Source organism: Arachis stenosperma, chromosome 8, assembly GCF_014773155.1.
Source record: "Arachis stenosperma cultivar V10309 chromosome 8, arast.V10309.gnm1.PFL2, whole genome shotgun sequence".
NCBI lineage: Eukaryota > Viridiplantae > Streptophyta > Magnoliopsida > Fabales > Fabaceae > Arachis > Arachis stenosperma.
In genome coordinates, this window is record NC_080384.1 from 28,098,807 (window position 1) to 28,121,593 (window position 22,787).

General features: G+C 30.2%; 1 protein-coding gene across 1 annotated transcript; it reads right to left on the reverse strand.

Moving 5' to 3' along the window:
* Positions 1–15,136: 15,136 nt before the first annotated feature.
* LOC130945013 (fasciclin-like arabinogalactan protein 12) lies at positions 15,137–16,159 on the reverse strand. The gene has a single exon (XM_057873650.1). It carries the CDS (start codon positions 16,105–16,107, stop codon positions 15,370–15,372), a length of 738 nt encoding a protein of 245 aa, XP_057729633.1. The 5' UTR covers positions 16,108–16,159; the 3' UTR covers positions 15,137–15,369.
* Positions 16,160–22,787: the final 6,628 nt, after the last annotated feature.

Genomic DNA, 22,787 nt, shown 5'->3' on the forward strand with positions numbered 1-22,787 from the left:
AATTTTTCTTGTGATGTATGGTCCATTAAAAAGGGTTTATTATGTAGAGGCTAAGGAAATGAATGATAGGTAATTGATTCATGGTATAACTCATCTGTCACGAAGATAAATGATCTTTCATCTTATTATTTTTTTTAATTTAATTTTATGCCAAATTTTGATGGATATGTTCTAGATTTTTGGATAGATCTGGTTATGATGAGTTGTGAATTATGGACTTAGTAATATGTTGTATGTTACATCTTAGTACAAAGTATAAGCCTTGTAACTAAAAAATATATACAAAATCTTAGGCTACTTCTTCTGCAGTTTTGAGTTATTATTATTGTGAATAAATATTACAATTATTTCTTACATTTAAGTAATTTTAACATTTAAATTTAACTAAGTATTTTAGACTCTCGTGGTTATTTTTTTCACTTTCTTCTTCTTTTGTGCTGTTTCTGTGGCTTCTTCTACTTCTTTCTTATCCCTTTTTTTTCTTCACCCCTGATGCTACGTCATCGTCTTCTTCTTCACTTTTATTACGGTTGTTATCAACACTACCTTTTCCTCCTATTTCTCCTTCTTTTCACACTGGAATTTCTTCTCCTCTTTCCTTTTCATCTTTCTCTTCCATCATTATCATCATCATGATCATCATCGTTATCATCATTGTCGTGTTATTCTAATACATATCGTCGTTATTTTTTAATTTAATTTTCGGTTCATTTTGAATATAATTTTGGTTTATTTCTGAGTGACTTAAGGTGCAGTTGATCTCGTTGCTCTGCACAATTCAAAACTCTTTCTCTTCACTTTCTACTGCTTCTTCTTTTTCTTTTTTATTTTTTTCTTATTCATCGTCTTCTTATTTCATTTTATTATAATTTTTCTTGTTTCACTCTCTTGAGAGGAATAAAACTAAAAACAAAGAGAAGACAAATCAAATAAAAAAAATAAGAATAAAAAATTCTTCAAAACTCTTTATCATATTCTTCTTCTTATCTTGTTCTTCTAATCAAATAAAAAAGAAGAAACACATAATAATGCAAAATCATTTGATGGATTTTGATACATTTTTTTTTTATGATTCAATTTGTTTGTGCGCTTGTTTTTTAACTGAACTTTTTGTGTCGCAATAATTAAGTAATTTCGGTTCATTCTTGATTTAAATAAGGTGCACTTGATATATGTTTGTTTTGAAACGAGTTTACATTCTGAATTTAATTTTTGATTCATTTTGAATATAATCTATTCTTAATATATAAAAATAGATAAATAAGTTTATCCACATTATTTTTAAAATATTTTTTTCTTTCTACTAATGTCATGTCAGCAACATCGCTTACTTGGCAAAATATTAGAATCAATCACTTAGTTTTTACCAAATCAATTATTATTTTTAAATCAACAAAATATATATATATATATATATACAAAAATTTGTAATCAAATTTGTCACCTACAAAAATATTGAATCCATATCCATATATTTATTATTGTATTTCACCGTTATAAACAATACAATAAATTTATAACTCAAATAATTAATTTATTAATTTCTATAAATAACTCATTAAATATAATAAATATTCACATTACAAATGTAATAATAATATTATTAATCATAATAAATTTTACATTAAAAATATTCAAATTCCATACTATTTGAACTATTTGTATAAGTCTCTTATCACTATTCCTTCAAATGACATCAAATTTAGCACAAAAAAATTATTTTCGAACTACACAACATCTCAAACTTACTCAATGGAGCATCATTCTTTGGACAATATCACCAAACAAAAAGACAATTTGTTTATCAAAGTTTGCGTGGTTTATCTATGGGAAACATTAACACCCACAAATGAAGAAGAGTCTCTTTATTTAAAAATGATTATATTAGATGAAAAGGTACAAAACAAACATATTTATTATATTTTTAAATTGAACTTATGAAAAAAATACTTTAATTATTTTTACTTTTTATACTTTTTATATTATTTTATAATATTTTATATATAATTGTATTTTAATATTATTAAAATTATACTTTTTTTAATATGCTATTCATTATTCTTTTTTAACTAATTATGAACTATGATTTACTAATACTGTAGGAAAGAAAAAGTCTATACTATAAAAAATTTAAAAATAAAAGATACAAATGATTTGTATAGGCCAATTAAAGATATAATGAAAGTAAACTTTTTACTCACAATTGTTTTGAAAAAAATTAAAAATCAAATTTTGAACATTTTTCAAGACTATTTTAAATTTGCATCACTTGAGACATTATGTGACAGAGTGGGTCAAAGAAAAATACTAACAGGTAATTTCATTTTATACTATTTCAATTATTCTTATTAAAAATAACTTATACAAAAAAATCTACATATTTTTATTCTTTTTATTGTAGATGTCATTGGAAAACTACATCAAGAGATTAAAAAAAAAAAGAGAACCATACAAATTCAAGACACATCTTGGGAAGAAAAACATACATACAAAGATGGAACAAACAACATAATAGAAGAACATGCCTTCACAAGAACCTCGACAAGAACCTCAACAGAAAGAAGAAAGCAACAATTCTAACAATAACCAATAAAGAAAAAGAAGGACTAGCGCCACATAAGAAGACTAAATCCATCAACTAAAACAAATGTAAAAATCAACCTACCAAATAAAAATGTCACTTTGTACAACTCTAACATCCAAATCTTTTATACTATAAATTATTTTAAACAAACACCTTTCAAATTTAACTTTAGTTTACACATATTTAATTTAATTCTACAAAACATATTCATTTTTAATATTTATTATATACCATCATTAATTTACCGTTTGCGCATTGCGAGGGTCTCATTCTAGTTTCAATTCATTTTTTAGTAAATTAAGGTGTATTTGGTCTCGTTGTTCTACAAAATTCAAAACTATTCTTCCTTACCTTCTATTGTTTCTTCTTCTTTTTTATTTTTTCTTCTTTATCTTCTTCTTATTTAATTTTATTATATTTACTCTTATTTCATTCTCTTGAGAGAAATAAAACATAAAAAAATAAAAATAAAAAATTCTTCAAAAACTCATCATCATGTTCTTTTTCTTCTTGTCTTATTCATCTAATTAAACAAAGAAGAAAAAATACATAATACTGAAAATTCACTACTTGATGAATTTGGATGCATTTTTGTTCATGATTTAATTTTGTTTGTGTGCTTGTTTTCAAACTAAGTTTATATGTCGCAATCATTAAGTAATTTCAGTTCATTTTGGATTTAAATAAGATGCACTTGGTCTGTGCTTGTTATAAAACGAGTTTACATTCTGAATTTAATTTTCGGCTCATTCTGAATATAATTTTAGTTTATTTCTGAGTGAATTAAGATGCATTTGATTCAGTTGTTCTACACAATTCAAAACTCTTCCTCCTCACTTTCAACTACTTCTTATTCTTCTTTTTTATTTTTTCTTCTTCTTCATCTTCTTCTTATTTCATTTTGTTATAATTCTTTTTGTTTCATTCTCTTGAGAGAAATAAAACAAAAAAAAAAGAAAAAAATCAAACAGAAAAGAGAAAACAAGAATAAAACAATTCTCAAAACTCTTCATCATATTCTTTTTCTTCTTGTCTTGTTCATCTAATCAAATAAAGAAAAAAAATACATAATACTGCAAACTCACTTGATAGATTTGGATGCATTTTTGTTTATAATTCAATTTTGTTTGTGTGCTTGTTTTCTAACTGAGTTTATATGTCGCAATTATTAAGTAATTTTGCTTCATTTTGGATTTAAATAAGTTGCACTTGGTCTGTGTTTGTTTTGAAACGAATTTACATTCTGAATTTAATTTTCGGTTTATTTTGTATGTTATTTCGATTTATTTCTGAGTGAATTAAGGTGCATTTGATCTCAGTGTTCTGCACAATTTAAAATTCTTCCTCCTTACATCCTCTCTTTAGAAGAATAAAACCAAGAAAAAATAAAAAAACTCCTCATCTTCTTCTTCTTCTTCTTCTTGTCTTGTTAATCTTCTCCTTCTTGTTTTTCTTTCTCATAATTCTTCTTGTTTTATCCTCTTAACAATAATAAAAACATGAAAAAAAAAAAGAAGAAACACATAATGCTACAAAATCACTTGATGAATTTGAATAAGGTGCAATTAATCTGCGCTTGTTTTTAAACGAGTTTGTTTGCGTGTATCGTCATCATTAAGTAATTATTTCGAAAATTTTTATTTATTTTTGAGTGAATTAAAGTGCATTTGGTCTTGTTGTTCTGTATAATTCAAAATATATAATGTCGCAAAATCTCCGAAGAAAAGAAGAAGAAAAGAAAAAAATGCAACAGCAGCAATAAAAAAATAACGATGAAGAGAAAACACGTAAAGAAGAAGAAACGCAAAAGAAAAGACAATGACGTTGATAACGCATTCCGCGCGTATAATTCTACTCTTTTAATGAGAGTGACTTTTGTTATTGTTAAATTTATTTAATTGAATTTGGATAATAATAATGCGATTGTGTAATAAATCTATAAAGTATATATGTTCAATAACCTGTATTTATGTAGGTTGCTTAGAAATAATTTAAGATTGTAGAAATGATGGGGAGGCAAAAGATTTATTAATTAATTATGAAATTAGGGAATAGTAATATAATGTTTTAGTTGTAAGACCCATAATTTTCGAAAATAATATTATTATGAGTTAATTTCAATTTATTTATTCATTAAAGATTTTATTTTTAGAAAAATTATTTTTATTAAAAGTAATTAAATCAAGTTTTGACAAATAAATTAAAAATTTTATTTAATTTTATAATTATTGAATAATTTTTTTATATTTAAATTATAGAGATTAACAGTTGTAAAAGAATAAGAATTTTATACAATTTAGTTAAATAATTGAGATTCTAGAATTTAATACTTTAATTTTATAAACAAAGAAAATTAATTATTTTTAATTTTAAATTGGAATACTTAATTAAAATCCAATTAGCAAATTGATAAATAAATAATATTTTTTTAAAAATAATTTTAATGAATTAAATTAGATTTTAAATTTATACATTATATCATAATTTTTATTAGAAATCATGTGTAGCTTTTGAAACGTACTTCATTAACAGCCTTCTTTCACCATTGATTTAATCATCATCATCATTATTATTATTATTATTATTATTATTATTATTATTACTCCATCCAGCCACATACACACAAACACACCTATACCTCCCATGTTTCCTTCAGTAGCCGCCATTACCCCCTCACCCTTCTAACTCCTTCACATCTGTAACACACACAAACCACACGGAGATAGAGAGAAAAGAAAGGAAAGCGAGAAAAGAGGGCTGAACTGAGAATGAGGAAGGGAGGGGGACGACCGCCGCGACGCGTCTGCCATAGCCACCGCCACGAGCAGCCGGACGAGCTAAGAAGAAGAGGCCGCTGTTGTCATCGAGCTCGGTAACGTCATAGCCGCCGCCGTTGTGCTCCAGCTCGTCGCCGCCATCGCAGACCGCGCTGCCACCGCGTCACTCATCGCCGTCGCAAGGAAGACCAGGACCGAGGGAGAGAGCGCGAGGAGTCGCCGTCGCCGCCGTTCGCGAGAGAGACGTCGCCGCCAGATCCGCCGCTGCCGGAGCTTCTGTCCGGGTCCTGCCACTGGAGAACACCTCTGCCGCCACTGAGATCTGCCGCCGGTAAGGTTTTAAGTTGGTTTTCGTTTTCTTTGAATTTTTGGGAGCTTAATCATCGCTGTGTTTGTTTTAGTCGCCGTTGCCGGAGTTCTGGTCGTCGCTGCCGTTCGAGGTGGCTGCCGGAGCTGCCGCCAAACCGGTTCAGCGATTGCCGCTATTTCATTTTCTTAGTTTGGTAAGTATTTATGTTTCGGAAACCCGTGTTAGTATTCTGTTATGTTTGATTATAAACTCTGAGGTTCTGGTAACGTAGGGTCGTGTTTTGAGCGTCATATGTCGCTCTTAAGTTGCTGTGAGTGCTGCGGAAGTGATCAGGGACTGAGTTTGCGGTTGCTGTTGGTTTCGGGTTAAGAGAAATGGTTTCGTTGACGCATTTAAGTTATGGTTTCGATGAGTCGAGGTAGGGGTTTTTCTTAAAATCTAATTTATATTACAGATGTGATAAATAGATATAATGTGAGAGAACATATGCCTGTGATTATGCCTTCTAAATGTGGTTGTTTGCTGGACTGAATGACTGATTGCTTGACTGCTTGAGTAGTTTGTGATTGCTGAAAAGAAATTAGTTTGAAAGGTATTTAGTTGATTATTATGAGAAATGTCTTTTCTTGGTTTGAAGCTATTTTGATGATGTAAAGGAATTGGCTTTGAAAGTGGTTTAATTTTGAGTTAGTGACTTTATAAATGATTTAGTATTTGAGCTGGTCTTTTAAAAAGAGATTATTATGGGCACTGATTCGCTTTGAAAATTATTTGATATTGGAACTAGCCGAATCTTGGAAAATGATTGAGGTTTTGGAAATGTTTGAGAAATGTTTGGATGGGACCCGAAAAGGGTGGCAGAATCCGAGTTTTAGAGGAGATGCTGCCGAAATTTTATAAATTAGAAGTTTCATTTGAAGTAGTTATTTAAAAGGTTTAATTTTAAGCATTAAATGATGATTTAAGAATAATTCATTTATCAAAGAAAAAGTTATGTTTTGGATTGAGAATTGTTAGTAAACAAAACGGAAAGAAGGATGATGAGGATTGATTTGAAATATGATTTTTGAATGAATTTGGAAATGGATATGGATTGATGAATGATGAATGAATTATTTATATGATTTATGAATTTGAAATATCTGAGATACGAGGTTCCCTGGATTAAGTGCCGTGGCTTACCACCACGTGTACCAGGTTGAAAACTCGATACTCTGTTGACCTACGACGTAAGTGTGACCGGGCACTATATAAATTCCCGGGAATGTTACCCCCATTGAGTAATATTGATTATTTGAGAAAAACTATGCATAGACTCTTGGGGATGCACGTCGGGGGACAGTCTAAGGACAATTCAGACTTGTCGGGTTGGCTGGATAACCGACAGATGAGCCTCATCAGCCATAGAACAGGCATGCATCATATGCATTTGTATGCTTTGCTTGGGTTTGAACTTGTTGGTTTGCCTAATTGCTAAACTGTTCTTAACTGCTACTTGAACTATTGCTGTAACTGCTACCTACTTGTGCTTTCCTTGTTTGCCTTGCCTGTGTTTGTCCTGGTGTGCTACATTTGAGAATGAACCTTGGTGCTGAATTAATGACTGTGTTGTTTGATTGTGTGGTTGGTTTCTGATTGAGATTTGCTTATGAGAAAGGAAAGACTTTGAATTCTGAAAATGTTAAACACTGCCTCTTTGAAAAGGTTTTAAACGATTAGCTTGAATTTTAGAAGTTTTATAAGACAATGATAATCACAGAATCTGAAAATAGTTTTCTTATTGAATATCTTATGACAACTTTGAAACTCCGTGGTGAGACCGTGATTAGGTTCTCACCCCCTACAGCTTTATCTTTTCAGGAACCGGATGAAGAAGCGTTAAGAAGAGTTATACTGCGTTTGGTTGATATGTTGTTGTATTAATTAGATTATTTTATTCCCTCGTCTTTGTTATTACAAATTTGTAAGAGGGATAGGATTTATATGTTTTATATGTATATTATATTATGAGTTATTATGTAAGGAGTCTTGTATATGAATCTATGCCTGTTTGTATTTTTATTAAGATAAAGTGTTTATTTTGGTTTTCAAGGGAATCAGCGATACAGTGTGTCACAGGCTCCTATTTTAGTATTTAGTATGTAAAGTAGTCGTAATACTCCTTGCTATCAGAGTGGCGCAGCCGGAAGTGTGACTACTGATAGTGAGGGTGTTACATTTTGGTATCAGAGCGGTCTTTCCTGTAGAGCCTGAGGAATCGACCGATTATGCTTCAATTGCATACTCTGAGAGTCTGTCATGTAGTAGGTCTTGTTTGAATAACGAGAATTAGAGCTTTATGCACATGACGGTCTATTGATTAATGCCATTAGTCTTGCATTGCATAATTCCTGGTATTAAGTTTGGCCGACTTAACACTAGTAAATTATGTATATGTTAGCACTAATGAGTTATCATGGACGATATACGAGTTATAGATAACGCGAGTCGCGGGATTTGGGAACGTTAGGAGTTCGTTCGAGGTTACTCTGTTATGTGTCTCGAAACTCTGCTGAAGACATGTGACTTGTTCCTTCTTGATGTGCCTTGAAGTCCTTGTTAGAGAATTCTTTCTTGAAAAATAGTTTGACTATTTCCCAACCCTATCCCTTCGTTTATATGCCCTCTGCCTTATGTTGTTTAAACTCTTTTTCTTAACTCATGTACTCTTTGATGTGCGTTGAAACATGTTTGAAATAACAGAGTGATCATTGGAATCTTTGCGATTATGTTATCAATTAAGTTGTTTTCCTTGAGAGTATTGCATTCTTTTGAAATTAGCTGCAAACTTGTTTGAATTGTCATACTCTGTGAATTGATTTTTTTTTTACATATTTCACTTCTCTTTGAATATCTTTATAGGGTTGTGATTTTAAGAGTCCTATTCACTCATGTTTTAAATCTTTTTTTTAAGAACTTTTGGTTTATTCTTGTGTAAGTTGTTATTGACTTTGCATTCTTTTACTTGAACGGTGCATTTCTATTCCTTTTCATAAGCAAACTTTATCTCAAGTTTCCTTCTAACTAGATTGCAGATTCATGCATGCTTTTGTTTAGTTGGTATTTGAATACCTTTCGGAATGTTTGAGAAAATATAATTTTGCCTTACCCAAATTAAGTCTTTTCTTTTTCAAATATTGCATAGTTTACTTCAAATTAAATTTATATTGGAATAAAGCTACGTTCAAGCTTTTGTTATTCTTTTAAAGAATGTTTGTTGCTTACCTTTTCTTTTAGACTGCGCAATAATTTTTCGCAAGTTTTCCATTCTTTTATGAATAATGCATTTGAAAGTATTTTTAATGGTACTCTCGAGTTCTGTGAACCTTGTTTTGGGTTTAGGATATTCTTTTCTATAAACGCGCTTCTTTGATTCAGCTTGAACTCATTTCAAATATTGTATTATTTTTCATCTTGTTGGTCCTATCAAATACTTTTGATTTAAGTTTCTTATTCAAAATACGATTTGATTCTCTTTTTAGGTGCATCTCAATGTCCTTGAACATCTTTATGAGGTTGCAATTTCAAGAGTGCCCTTGGAATTTTGGTTCTAGGCCTTTTTAAAGAAATTTCAAGTCAATATTTTCTTGTTTGATTGTATCCATAGCATGCCCTCCTTTAAATCTGATGAAGATGTTTTGAATTTAGCATGCTTTGATTCATGAGTTCTTGAAAGCATATGTATTTTGAGACCTTATCTCAAATCCTTTTTTTTAAACAAATTTGGATTCTTTTCAACTTACTGCAATTTCACTACATATCTCTAATTGACTAATATTTATGAATTTTTGAGAAATTACTTTTGGTTCTTAGCTTAATTAAATTCCATCTTTCAAACTTCACATATTCTATTCTTATCTTAAGAACAGTTCTGAAGTAAAGAACTTGATTTTCCTTCTAATCCTATTGCAATTTTATGCATTTTGTTTGGTTATATTAAGCATATTTTGAGATTCTTGAAGGAAGATTTGTTTCTATTTTACATAACTTTCATTTTATGAACCTCACGTAATATATTTCAGCCCAGGTACGTTTTGAATCAACGCAAATCTATACTTTTGTTAGTTCTTTAAATATTATTTCATATCTTTTCTTTTTACAAAGTAAGATAATCTTCCTCTTAAATTCATCTATTTTTTTTGTGGACATTCATTTAATTGCGTTCCTAAACATTTTCTTAAATTTTGTAAACGACGTCGTTGACTTTGGTTACTCCCTTCTTATGAGTCTTGTACTTTAAATTCAGTTTGAATTCAATTCTGACGAATGTACTGTTTTCTTCTCATAGTCTCCATTAAAGTTCTTCGAACTCTCTATACATCCGTCCCTTACTTATAAAATACTGTTTGAATCTTTATGAGCTGTCTTGGTCATTACACTTCCTTACATGATCCTATACTCTTGACATAACATTAAAATTATTTCGGTACAACACCGATCCTTGAATTTTTGAAAATGTTAAGTGTTCCTTTTAATCAGGTCATATGCTTATGTGTTCCAATCGTGCCACGTAATTTGACGTGTTGTTTGCCCTTTTTCTTTTCTTGAGATGTAATTTATATTTCTTTGCTTCACAATATGTACCTTACACATATCTTGATCTATTTACATTTTCGAATAAGATAAGACTCTAGTAACACAGTTGTTGACCTCATATTTCTCCACGAGCTAAGGAACTCTTATAGTAATCCGAATTGTTCTGTTGTGATGCATCGCTATTGTCTTTAATCATTCCATTTCTACAAAATCTCATACTTCTTTGACTCAGCTTGAAATCTGTTTCAGACTAACACGCTGTTTTTTTTTCTTATTATCTTATCGAATTTCTTTAATTCAGAGTTATCCTTGTAGTTGTCAATTAATTCCTTTTTGGCAATTTTCATTACTTATGTATCCTCATTTACCTGTAATCTCATTCGTTCTTTCAAAATCCTATGAGTACTATTCTTGTCACTTATCGTTCTTTTCTAAAATGTGACCTTCTACGTGATTCGAGACTTATTTTAATGTCACGTGTGATCTTAGATATGGTAAGTAATACATTAGTTCTTAGGACACGGTTAGTGAATGCAAAAGGTAAAATTAGTAAATGTGCGATGCCATAGGATGCTGTGGAGCTTTGTTTTACACGAAAGAGTTTTGTTGATGTTAAGTTTGGGACTGGTCAGATTTGCAAAGTGTTTGATGAAGTTGAGAACCCTCAGATGAGTTGTTCGATGAAGTACGGTTGAGAATAGTAGAAATAAGTTATGTTGAAATTTGAATAGTTGAATATTTGAAGTTGGTGCGAGATTAGTATGTGAATGTTAAGCACATCGTTTAAAGCCCAACATGTTTTATAATCTTTCGTCACCTTGCTTTACCATTACATGTTTGAACCATGTCAGCATTTGCGTCAAGCTTGCTTTATAATTTCTGTCTTGCAGTCACACTCCTACTTTTATATTTTTATACCATATGATAATCAAAGTATTTGAAACTATATAAATAAGAATGCTAAGGTTCTTTACTTTTTCATAAAATGCTAAAACCATGTAATATTGTCTGTAATACGCTAATTTTCGAGGACGAAAATTTTTATAAGGTGGGTAGGATGTAAGACCCATAATTTTCGAAAATAATATTATTATGAGTTAATTTCAATTTATTTATTCATTAAATTATTTATTTTTAGAAAAATTATTTTTATTAAAAGTAATTAAATCAAGTTTTGACAAATAAATTAAAAATTTTATTTAATTTTATAATTATTGAATAATTTTTTTATATTTAAATTATAGAGATTAACAGTTGTAAAAAAATAAGAATTTTTACAATTTAGTTAAATAATTGAGATTCTAGAATTTAATACTTTAATTTATAAACAAAGAAAATTAATTATTTTTAATTTTAAATTGGAATACTTAATTAAAATCCAATTAGCAAATTGATAAATAAATAATATTTTTTAAAAAATAATTTAATGAATTAAATTAGATTTTAAATTTATACATTATATCATAATTTTTATTAGAAATCATGTGTAGCTTTTGAAACGTACTTCATTAACAGCCTTCTTTCACCATTGATTTAATCATCATCATTTATTATTTATTATTATTATTATTATTATTATTATTATTATTATTATTATTACTCCATCCAGCCACATACACACAAACACACCTATACCTCCCATGTTTCCTTCAGTAGCCGCCATTATCCCCTCACCCTTCTAACTCCTTCACATCTGTAACACACAAACCCACACATACTGAGATAGAGAGAAAAGAAAGGAAAGCGAGAAAAGAGGGCTGAACTGAGAATGAGGAAGGGAGGGGGGACCGCCGCCGCCGACGCGTCTTGCCATAGCCACCGCCACCGAGCAGCCGACCGAGCTAAGAAGAAGAGGCCGCTGTTGTCATCGAGCTCGGTAACGTCCATAGCCGCCGCCGTTGTGCTCCAGCTCGCGCCGCCATCGCAGACGCCGCTGCCACCGCGTCACTCCGCCGTCGCAAGGAAGACCAGGACCGAGGGGAGAGCCGCGCGGAGTCGCCGTCGCCGCCGTTCGCGAGAGAGAGAGAGACGCGCTGCGCGGGAGTTGCCGTCGTGGGGTGTGTTGCCATTGAGAAGCCGTCGCCGCCAATCCGCGCTGCCGGAGCTTCTGTCCGGTCCTGCCATTGCCGCTATTCATTTTCTTAGTTTGGTAAGTATTTATGTTTCGGAAACCCGTGTTAGTATTCTGTTATGTTTGATTATAAACTCTGAGGTTCTGGTAACGTAGGGTCGTGTTTTGAGCGTCATATGTCGCTCTTAAGTTGCTGTGAGTGCTGCGAAGTGATCAGGGACTGAGTTTGCGGTTGCTGTTGGTTTCGGGTTAAGAGAAATGGTTTCGTTGACGCATTTTAAGTTATGGTTTCGATGAGTCGAGGTAGGGTTTTCTTAATGTGAGAGAACATATGCCTGTGATTATAATTGCCTTCTAAATGTGGTTGTTTGCTGGACTGAATGACTGATTGCTTGACTGCTTGAGTAGTTTGTGATTGCTGAAAAGAAATAGTTTGAAAGGTTATTTAGTTGATTATTATGAGAAATGTCTTTTCTTGGTTTGAAGCTATTTTTGATGATGTAAAGGAATTGGCTTTGAAAGTGGTTTAATTTTGAGTTAGTGACTTTATAAATGATTTAGTATTTGAGCTGGTCTGATTTAAAAAGAGATTTATTATGGGCACTGATTCGCTTTGAAAATTATTTGATATTGGAACTAGCCGAATCTTGGAAAATGATTGAGTTTTGGAAAGGTTTGAGAAATGTTTGGATGGGACCCGAAAAGGGTGGCAGAATCCGAGTTTTAGAGGAGATGCTGCCGAAATTTTATAAAATTAGAAGTTTCATTGAAGTAGTTATTTAAAAGTTTAATTTAAAGCATTAAATGATGATTTAAGAATAATTCATTTATCAAAGAAAAAGTTATTTTGGATTGAGAATTGTTAGTAAACAAAACGGAAAGAAGGATGATGAGGATGATTTGAAATATGATTTTTGAATGATTTGGAAATGGATATGGATTGATGATGATGAATGAATTATTTATATGGTTTATGAATTTGAAATATCTGAGATACGAGGTTCCCTGGATTAAGTGCCATGGCTTACCACCACGTGTACCAGGTTGAAAACTCGATACTCTGTTGACCCTACGACGTAAGTGTGACCGGGCACTATATAAATTCCCGGAATGTTACCCCATTGAGTAATATTGATTATTTGAGAAAAAACTATGCATAGACTCTTGGGGATGCACGTCGGGGGACAGTCTAAGGACAATTCAGACTTGTCGGGTTGGCTGGATAACCGACAGATGAGCCTCATCAGCCATAGGACAGGCATGCATCATATGCATTTGTATGCTTTGCTTGGGTTTGAACTTGTTTTGGTTTGCCTAATTGCTAAACTGTTCTTAACTGCTACTTGAACTATTTGCTGTAACTGCTACCTACTTGTGCTTTCCTTGTTTGCCTTGCTTGTGTTTGTCCTGGTGTGCTACATTTGAGAATGAACCTTGGTGCTGAATTAATGACTGCGTTGTTTGATTGTGTGGTTGGTTTCTGATTGAGATTTGCTTATGAGAAAGGAAAGACTTTGAATTTCTGAAAATGTTAAACACTGCCTCTTTGAAAAGGTTTTAAACAATTAGCTATTGAATTTTAGAAGTATTTATAAGACAATGATAATCACAGAATCTGAAAATAGTTTTCTTATTGAATATCTTCTTATGACAACTTTGAAACTCCGTGGTGAGACCGTGTGGTTAGGTTCTCACCCCCCTACAGCTTTATCTTTTCAGGAACCGGATGAAGAAGCGTTAAGAAGAGTTATACTGCGTTTGGTTGATATGTTGTTGTATTAATTAGATTATTTTATTCCCTCGTCTTTGTTATTACAAATTTGTAAGAGGGATAGGATTTATATGTTTTATATGTATATTATATTATGAGTTATTATGTAAGGAGTCTTGTATATGAATCTATGCCTGTTTGTATTTTTATTAAGATAAAGTGTTTATTTCTGGTTTTCAAGGGAATCAGCGATACAGTGTCGAGTCACAGACTCCTATTTTAGTATTTAGTATGTAAAGTAGCCGTAATACTCCTTGCTATCAGAATGGCGCAGCCGGAAGTGTGACTACTGATAGTGAGGGTGTTACATTAGTGATGGAATTTGTTAACTGTAATGCCACTTTCATTTACTTGGAAATGCAGGAAAAGATGTGATGGCAGAATATATGGAATGCTGACTGATAAAAATGCACATTATTGAAATTATTATCCTTTTTCGTTTTCTTTTCTTTGGTGTTGTGTTGGAGTTTTGGACAGTATGGCATTTTTTTTATGGTAAATATAATGCTCTTTGTCCTGGTCTATTTATGTTTTTTATCGGTTTCAATTATAATACTAAACAATATTAAAAATGAATATGTTAAAAGTTCAATTCAATAGGTATGCAGATGATATTATTTTTTATTGGATAGTTATTTTTTTTATTCGATTTATTCATACACAATTAATAATTGCTGGATGTTCAATTTATTAGATGTGTAAATAATTATTCTAATATTAAAATTTATGAGATAATTTGGGATGAAATTTTATTTAACTAATTTTAGAGTCTATTATTCACATTGTTTACAAAGTCATTGTCTATCTAAAAAAATCGTAGTGACAATTTCTTTTATAGCTCACAAAGTAAAAGCTAGTTATGTTGTGCTACCGATTTGCTGAGATAGTTCCAAATAAACCAAGATCTAAGTTTTGGCAAATTTTAGAAACATGAATGCTTGATCAAGTGTCTTCTATACATAGTGAAATAGTTATATATTAAAATATATGTTTATGTATCTCATAATAAGAATCATGCATGTATAACTAAAAGATAGTTAAAGTAATATAATAAAGAAGCATTCTGTCTCTTGATATCTATATTGAAAATTCTTTGATTACAGTTTGCAAGAGTGCACAAACAAAACGAGGACCTCAAAAACTTGAAAAAATAAAACAAAACCCTTCAAAAATCGAATTACAATTTCTTCACCACAAACCGATCGAATTCGTGAAAGAAGACAGAAAAAAGAAAAAAGAAACAATGAAGCACAACATTGGAGCAAAGTCCCATCATGATTGTCACAATGATGAAACTGCAACAAGAAAAAATGTTAGCAGCAACAACATGACTCCACGTTTGTTCGCAGAAGAAGCATCGGCAGAAGAAGCAGGACCGTCAGCATCAGACTTCTTCTTAGAATCCTTAGGCTTCTCTTCCGGAGAGGGTGCCGGCGGCGGTGGCCTCTTAGGAAGAAAGAAATCCTTAGGGAGAAGCACCTTATCAACCTGATAAACCGCAAGCTGGTGATCAGAATAAACACTACCACCAAGCGTGGCGTTAACAATGCCGGTTGTCAAGTTCACTTGGTTCCCGGAACTTGTTATGTTGAGTCCCAGCCTCTCAGGATCGTCACCGGCTTGCGTCCTCACAGGGTTGCTGAGAGTGTCGAAGTTGGTGATCGCAACGAAAGATGGCAGAAGATGGAACTGGATGAGCTCGTTCTTCTGTTGATCGTTGAGAGAGTTGAGGAACCCTGGTTTGAGGCTCTGAAACGCGTTATCGTTTGGTGCAAAGAGTGTCATGCCGTTGTTTGAGTTTAAGAGCTGAGCGTTCATCTGCGTCGAAACTTGTGTGGTTGTCAGAAGACGGATTAGGGTTGTGAATCCTCCGGCTTTCTTCAGGATTCTTATGATATCTGTGGGCGCCGACGACGGTGCCGGTGCTGGTGCTGTTGCTGCCGAAATGGTGGTGGTGGAAGAGAACAACAAGATCAGAACAAGTGAGAGGGAGTAGAAGAATTTCATTATTCTCACCATTTTTTCTTTGTGTGTGTTGGTGAGAGTGAGGGGTGGGAGGGAGTCAAATTTATTGAGGACTCAATGGGGTTTATGTATGTCAAAACATGCATATGTATGTGTATCTTAATAATGATGATCATAATTCAAAGGTTATAATGAGTGAGACACTTGGCTTCATTGCTCAAAACAAAAGTTATTTAATTAATATCATTATTAGCAATGCTTTTTTTTCATTGTATTTCTGATGCTCCATGCACAATGCAAAATTTAAATTTTTAATATTTATTTAAGCGGACGAGTAAATTGATTATTAAACCAATCTAAGTTGGTTTATTAACAATGCTAATTTCACAACCAACAATACTCTTTTCAATAACTTCTCTTGGAAAATTATTTTTTTTCAAACCTATAAAATATACGAGGAAGTATAGGAAGTCAATAGAATATTTATACAATGTGTACAATAAAAGTTTAAAAATATCTGATTCAGTATTAAAGATATAACCATTAGTGTTATCTTTTTTCAGAAATTAAACTTTTGGAATGAGTGGTTTTATGAAGGACTCAAAACATATATATTTATGAGATGTTTATTTGGAATGTACAACAAACAATATTGGTTTCTCTTTAATTTTATCTCAATATATTCTAATTTGATATTTTTGAAAAAAAAAATTGATAGAAAAGTGTGAATAATAGCAAGTTGGATATTGCTTGGGAAGGCAGGGAAAGCAGTGGATCTGGAGTGGGTGTGTTGGCAAATTCAAAAAAGAAGAGCACATGATTGCATATGAAGTTGAAATTGTTGTAAAATTGGTAGGAAAACATCAATTGCTTTTGCTGCTATCTTAAGAAAGAAGATGTGAAGGAGTTTTTGATGATGATGATGATGATGATGATAGTAATATGGCATGGGTTGGGTGAGTTGATGGATTGTCTGATCCACACCAATGGATGTTAGCCTCTGACCTACGATAATAATCCATAATGCATTGCTACTTGCTCGCTGTTCAATCCCACACTGGATTCTGCTTTCTATTATCATTGCATCTCCTGTTTCTTACAAACAAGCTATTAATTAATGCTTTTTAAATCTGTTAATTGCCAACTTAATTAATCAACATCTCATGATGCAACATTGGATTGAGAGGCCAGAATTTATTTTATTTAATAAATATTAAATAAAATAAATTTTAACTATTTTTAATTAATTTATTTTGGTTATCAAATATTTTCAATATTTTTGGGAATACCCTTTAGAACTTGCTTGCTTTATTTGCCCACATGCGACTTTAGTTTATCACAATAATAGCATGAAGTTAAATTCTCAATCAATGTTGAAGAAAACAATCTGTATTTAGATCTTTTAAAATAAAAAAATGATAAAACAATAAAAAAAAAATAATCATTATTAATTTTATAATTTTATAAAACATGTGTCTCGTTATTTTAATTTAAAAATAATTAATTATTTGTGTTTATCAATTTTTTATTTTAAAAAATTTTAATCCAAATAAGCTATAGGGCCTCCGTAGACAAATAAAGAAGGGATATTAAGGCCTCAAATTAAACGGGTTTGTTTTAATTTGTTGGACGATGTGGCGTTGAATAATAGCTAGGGTTGAACCAGAAGTTGCTTATGAGAAAATGCATGCAACGTAACCAATAAAGTAAGTGAATTTTTCAGACTTGATATAATGATATTTATGATGATTGATAGTTGGCTTTTATTCTATCAGATATATTCTTTACAATTCCATGGCTAATTATATTTTTTTGGTTATAGGTAGTTGATTATACGGTGATTACTCCACACTCACACCTAATGATAAACTAACACATCATATCATCTACTATACTTTTTCTTTTGCTTCACAACACGAAGTCAAAAATTTCAACTCCCCCCGAATAGGTCCATTCTAACCGTTCAGGGTAGAGATATAATTATTTATCAATTTAAATTATTAGGATAAATGATTCTCTATTAAAATAGTATAAACTATAAAGTTCAATGCTTATTGAATATATATATATATATATATATATATATATATATATATATATATAATTTAAACAAACTCAAAGTACTTTGAAAAAGGAATTGCAACAATTCAATTTATTATTAATTAATAAATTACTGTATAGATAAGATAAAATTTGAATCAATATTTTCTGTGTGTGTATGAGAATGTAGCTGTGTCATCCTTGCTGACCTTGAAAACTTTGAACTTGATCTAAATATGTATTTTTTAAAGGTGGCTATTTCAATGAAGATTTAATGATTGTCGTTATGTAAAGATATATCATTTTGATCAATAGATGATAGATTGTAAAGCTTAATTTCATTTAAAGTAAAAGTGTTATCTTTATTTAAAGTGTTGCAAAATAAATAAGTTACACTTTTTAAACAAGAATCATCATAAAAAGATGTTTTTGGCATCTTCACAGGAGTAGTTGCCTTTTTCAAAAACATATTGAGATTGTTTCGGCATTTTAGGTATAATAAATCATTTTTTTATTGTCCACTAACTTAAATAGATAATATTTTTATGGTACTTTGCATGTATTTTTTTTAGGAAATCACTCCAATAAAAACGTTTAAAGCATCTTTTTAAAAAGATGTTTTTTAATAATTAAAATTTAATATATATAATCGATTAAATCATATTCTTTTTATCAAAATTAGGACAAACAAATTGATTTGATCGAAAAATGGTGAATCAAATTTTGAAATGGTCTAAATTAATATTATTTTTTATAAAAAATAACTACAATACCTCTATTATAGAAAATGACTAAAATACTCTTATTATATATATTAATTTTGAAAATCTTAAATTCTAACATGTTGCTTCTCTATATGTCGTCTTAGGATTAGGATTTAAAGTTTTAAATATATATATATATATATATATATATATATATATATATATATATATATATATATAATAGGAGTATTTTAATTATTTTTTATAATAGAGCTATTATAGTCATTTTTATAAAAAATATTAATTTATACCGTTCAAAATTAAATTTATTAATTTTTTGTCTAGATTAATTTATCCGGTCTAATTTTAATAAAAATAAGACAGTTTAATTAATTATACGTGTTAAATTTTAATTTTTAAAAAATATCTTAAAAAAAAGACATTTTTAACATCTTTATCTAAGTGGTTTTTTTTTATAGTTTTTTTTATTTGTTTTATGCTTAAGTTTTCTTTAGGATAAATAAGAATTGAATTTTAGATCATTTATAAAAGATTTTATAGTATATTATAAAATTATTTTTTCTAAAAATTTAAGTTAGGATTTTTTATCCTTTAAATTTGATATACATGATTTTTTTTTATTTCTTTACACAAAATGTTTTGTTGCTTCAAGAGAAATAAAGAATCTTTATTAAGTGATAATATAAATTGATTTGCAAACAAAGGCTGAGTTTAAAATGAGCTAGCTATGGTACCATTAAACCTGAGCGATATAATAATGAGATAGAAGCTTCATATATCACTTTGACAAAAATAGATTATCTTCGATATTCAATTAGAGATTAAAGACTTATCATTATAAAGACGGTGAGTCGGTGACCATCTATAAACCATAACCATCTATTTCTAAAATTGATTTTGATGTTGCAATTAAATCTGTGCTCTAAAAGAAAGAAAACCAACTTTTATATAAATTTTCATCAATACACGATATATTCAATCACATATCATTTTATACACATATTTTAACTACTACAATAATATACACAAAAATCTACTCTCCTAATCACTTTATTATACATACTAATTCGCATGGTACATAAATGACAAAAGTGATATAAAATATGAATATAAATTATGTATTTTTTAATAATGATGTATTTTAATGTAATTTTAGCTAATTTCATTTAAGATTGTACACGAATCGGATTGCATATAGCTTAAAGTTCTATTCGATCTGTTCTGCTTCCATTGGATTTGATACAATATCTGCATTTTTTTAGGTCGGATCCGATCTGATCCAAATACTTGTGGATCGGATCGGATTGGATATCGATCGGGTATATTCGCATAATTCAAAAAATTGATTTAAGTTCCTATGTGGTTGTTTTTTCAAAAAAATGTTCAGAAAATCTATTTTTCACATGTTTAAGTTTATTTACTTTTAAAATATTATCAATAAAAGTCTTTTTAAATAAAAAAAATAATAACACAATATCTAAGTTTAATTGTTCTAAGTTGAAGTATAACATAAAAAATTAAAAATAATATGTCATAAAATTTATGACAACACACTAAAATTTATAACACAACACTTGGTGAAACTAGGCTATTTATATAATGTGCAGATATGCGGATCTGTAAATCGGATCTGCAGGTATCATGACCAAATCTATTATTCGATCCTATTATAGTGCAGATCAAATCTAATCCAATCTAATAGCTTTGCAGATCAGATAATATCCAAAAAATTCAGATCGAATGCGAATAATTACTGCGAATATATAAATATTATCTGATACATATGCAGCCCTATTTCATTTGATCCGTATTCATTATTCAGAATCATGTTTGAAAAAAAAAATATACAAACACAAATTACATTATCCTCATTCCTCATCAATATCATTTTAATCAAAATTAATTCTACAAAAATACATACATTTATTCCAAAATCCGTTTGCAAATAACGTTAATCCAAAAACACATACTCTTATATATATATATATATATATATATATATATATATATATATATATATATATATATATATATATAAAGTTATTAAAGATATAGAAACTTAAATAAATAATTTTATGACAATGTTCAAGCATATGCTGAAACTGGCGTAGGAGTAGAACTTAATTGGAGGCAATTGTGGAAGACCAAAATATTTCTAACCTCCTTAATTTGTAGGACCGGTGTCCATTGTCCACACCTTGTGCTCTTTAATTAGTTAACATCAATATTAATTTCTTATTTCTTATATGGTCCCCCCGGCCCTAAGCTTAGTAAGCTACACCATCAAGAAATTAAACTGAATTAAGGTACCTACTTGTATATTTATATTTGCATGATGGTTTCTATATTACTTATTGTGTGACGAAATACTCATTAAGCTACCTACTTTGCATGATGAATCAATATCGATAGACTTTTCTAATGAACATTTCCTTATCGTTAAAGACAAATAATCGTGCTAAATTATACACCATATATATTATATTAAAAGATTTTTATATCATTTCATCATTAAAGATGTTTCATAAAATATGCAGTAAATACCACAATCCACAAAAAGCCATATATATGATTAATTAGTTAGCTAAATAAATCTCACCCATTTTTATTTGGCTATTTAACGTAACATACAAAAATGTCTAATAATTTGACGTGATGATGTAAGTTTCATTAGAAAGAATATTAGTAAGAGACCAAACCCTTTAAATATCTATTTATATATTTCGCATATTTTATCGTTGGATAGCATGATTTCAGCGGAATCTCAATCTCCAATCATGAATCACAATTCACATGCTTCGCAGAAATAACCCAACGCAAAAAAAAAAATGTCTCATAGTACATACATTTTTTTAATATGCATGCAGTAGTTGTTGTACGCACATTATATTTATAATTTTACCACGCATACACTTTATGCCTTTATATTTAATATCAGTATTTTCTTAACCATTAATTAAAATAATATAAATATATAATTAACTAATAGCAATTATATTTTATATAGGATGTTTTCTAAATTGTGCTTGATAATGGCCAAGAGGTTTTTACGATGATGAAATAGTAGCAGAAATAGCGACAAGTTCCAGCAACAATTTCAGTTTGCGTAAAGAGTAAAAAGGAAAAAAAGTAACCAGAGTATCCAAGCAACGAACCTGTTGAAATGCTTCAGAGAATTTATTATTAATTTATTAGTCTTCTTTTTACAGGTTTTCAGATATTTTTATTTTTATTTAAAAAAAAAACGAGAAAAGGAATCACTGATTTATCATTTAGGTGCAACAGAGGTGTGAGCAAATCAACGGAATCGTTGAAAATTAAATCAATACTTATTTTACTATTAACGAAATGTCACGGTCTTATTATCGATAATCGCGTCCAAGTTTTTGGCGCGGAGAATTACGTGATTACAGATTATTTGACTCGTGACAGTTAATTAAATATTTTTATATAAATAATAGGTTTAATTTTGGGGAAAAACTCAGGTTGAGTCGATTTTATGGGAAGTTGATAGTTGATAGCCGTAAATTAGTCAAATCATCTGACAGCTCTCACAGTTATCAACTTCACATAATCATTTATTTAGTATGTATATATAAAATTATTTTATACTAACAATGTATTAAAATTAAATTCATAAATAATAATGAACAAATTATCCATGGAAGGGAGCAATTGAGTTTGAAAAAGATTAGAATGTTGGGAGAGAAGGCAATGCCGGTGAAGTGATGCAGCAGCATTTAGTACCCACACCATCAAAGTAGTTGGCTGACTTTCTATCACATACATTTCCACTTTTGCCACTTACCCATTTAACAAATCAATTCCAATTATATTTTTATTCATACGAAGATCATAATTAAATTGTGTATCTAAGTTTCTATCTTTTATTTATGCATAATTATTGACTCTTTAAAAAATCATGTTATATGATGAAACATTACATTATCTCTTGGAACATGTTATTAT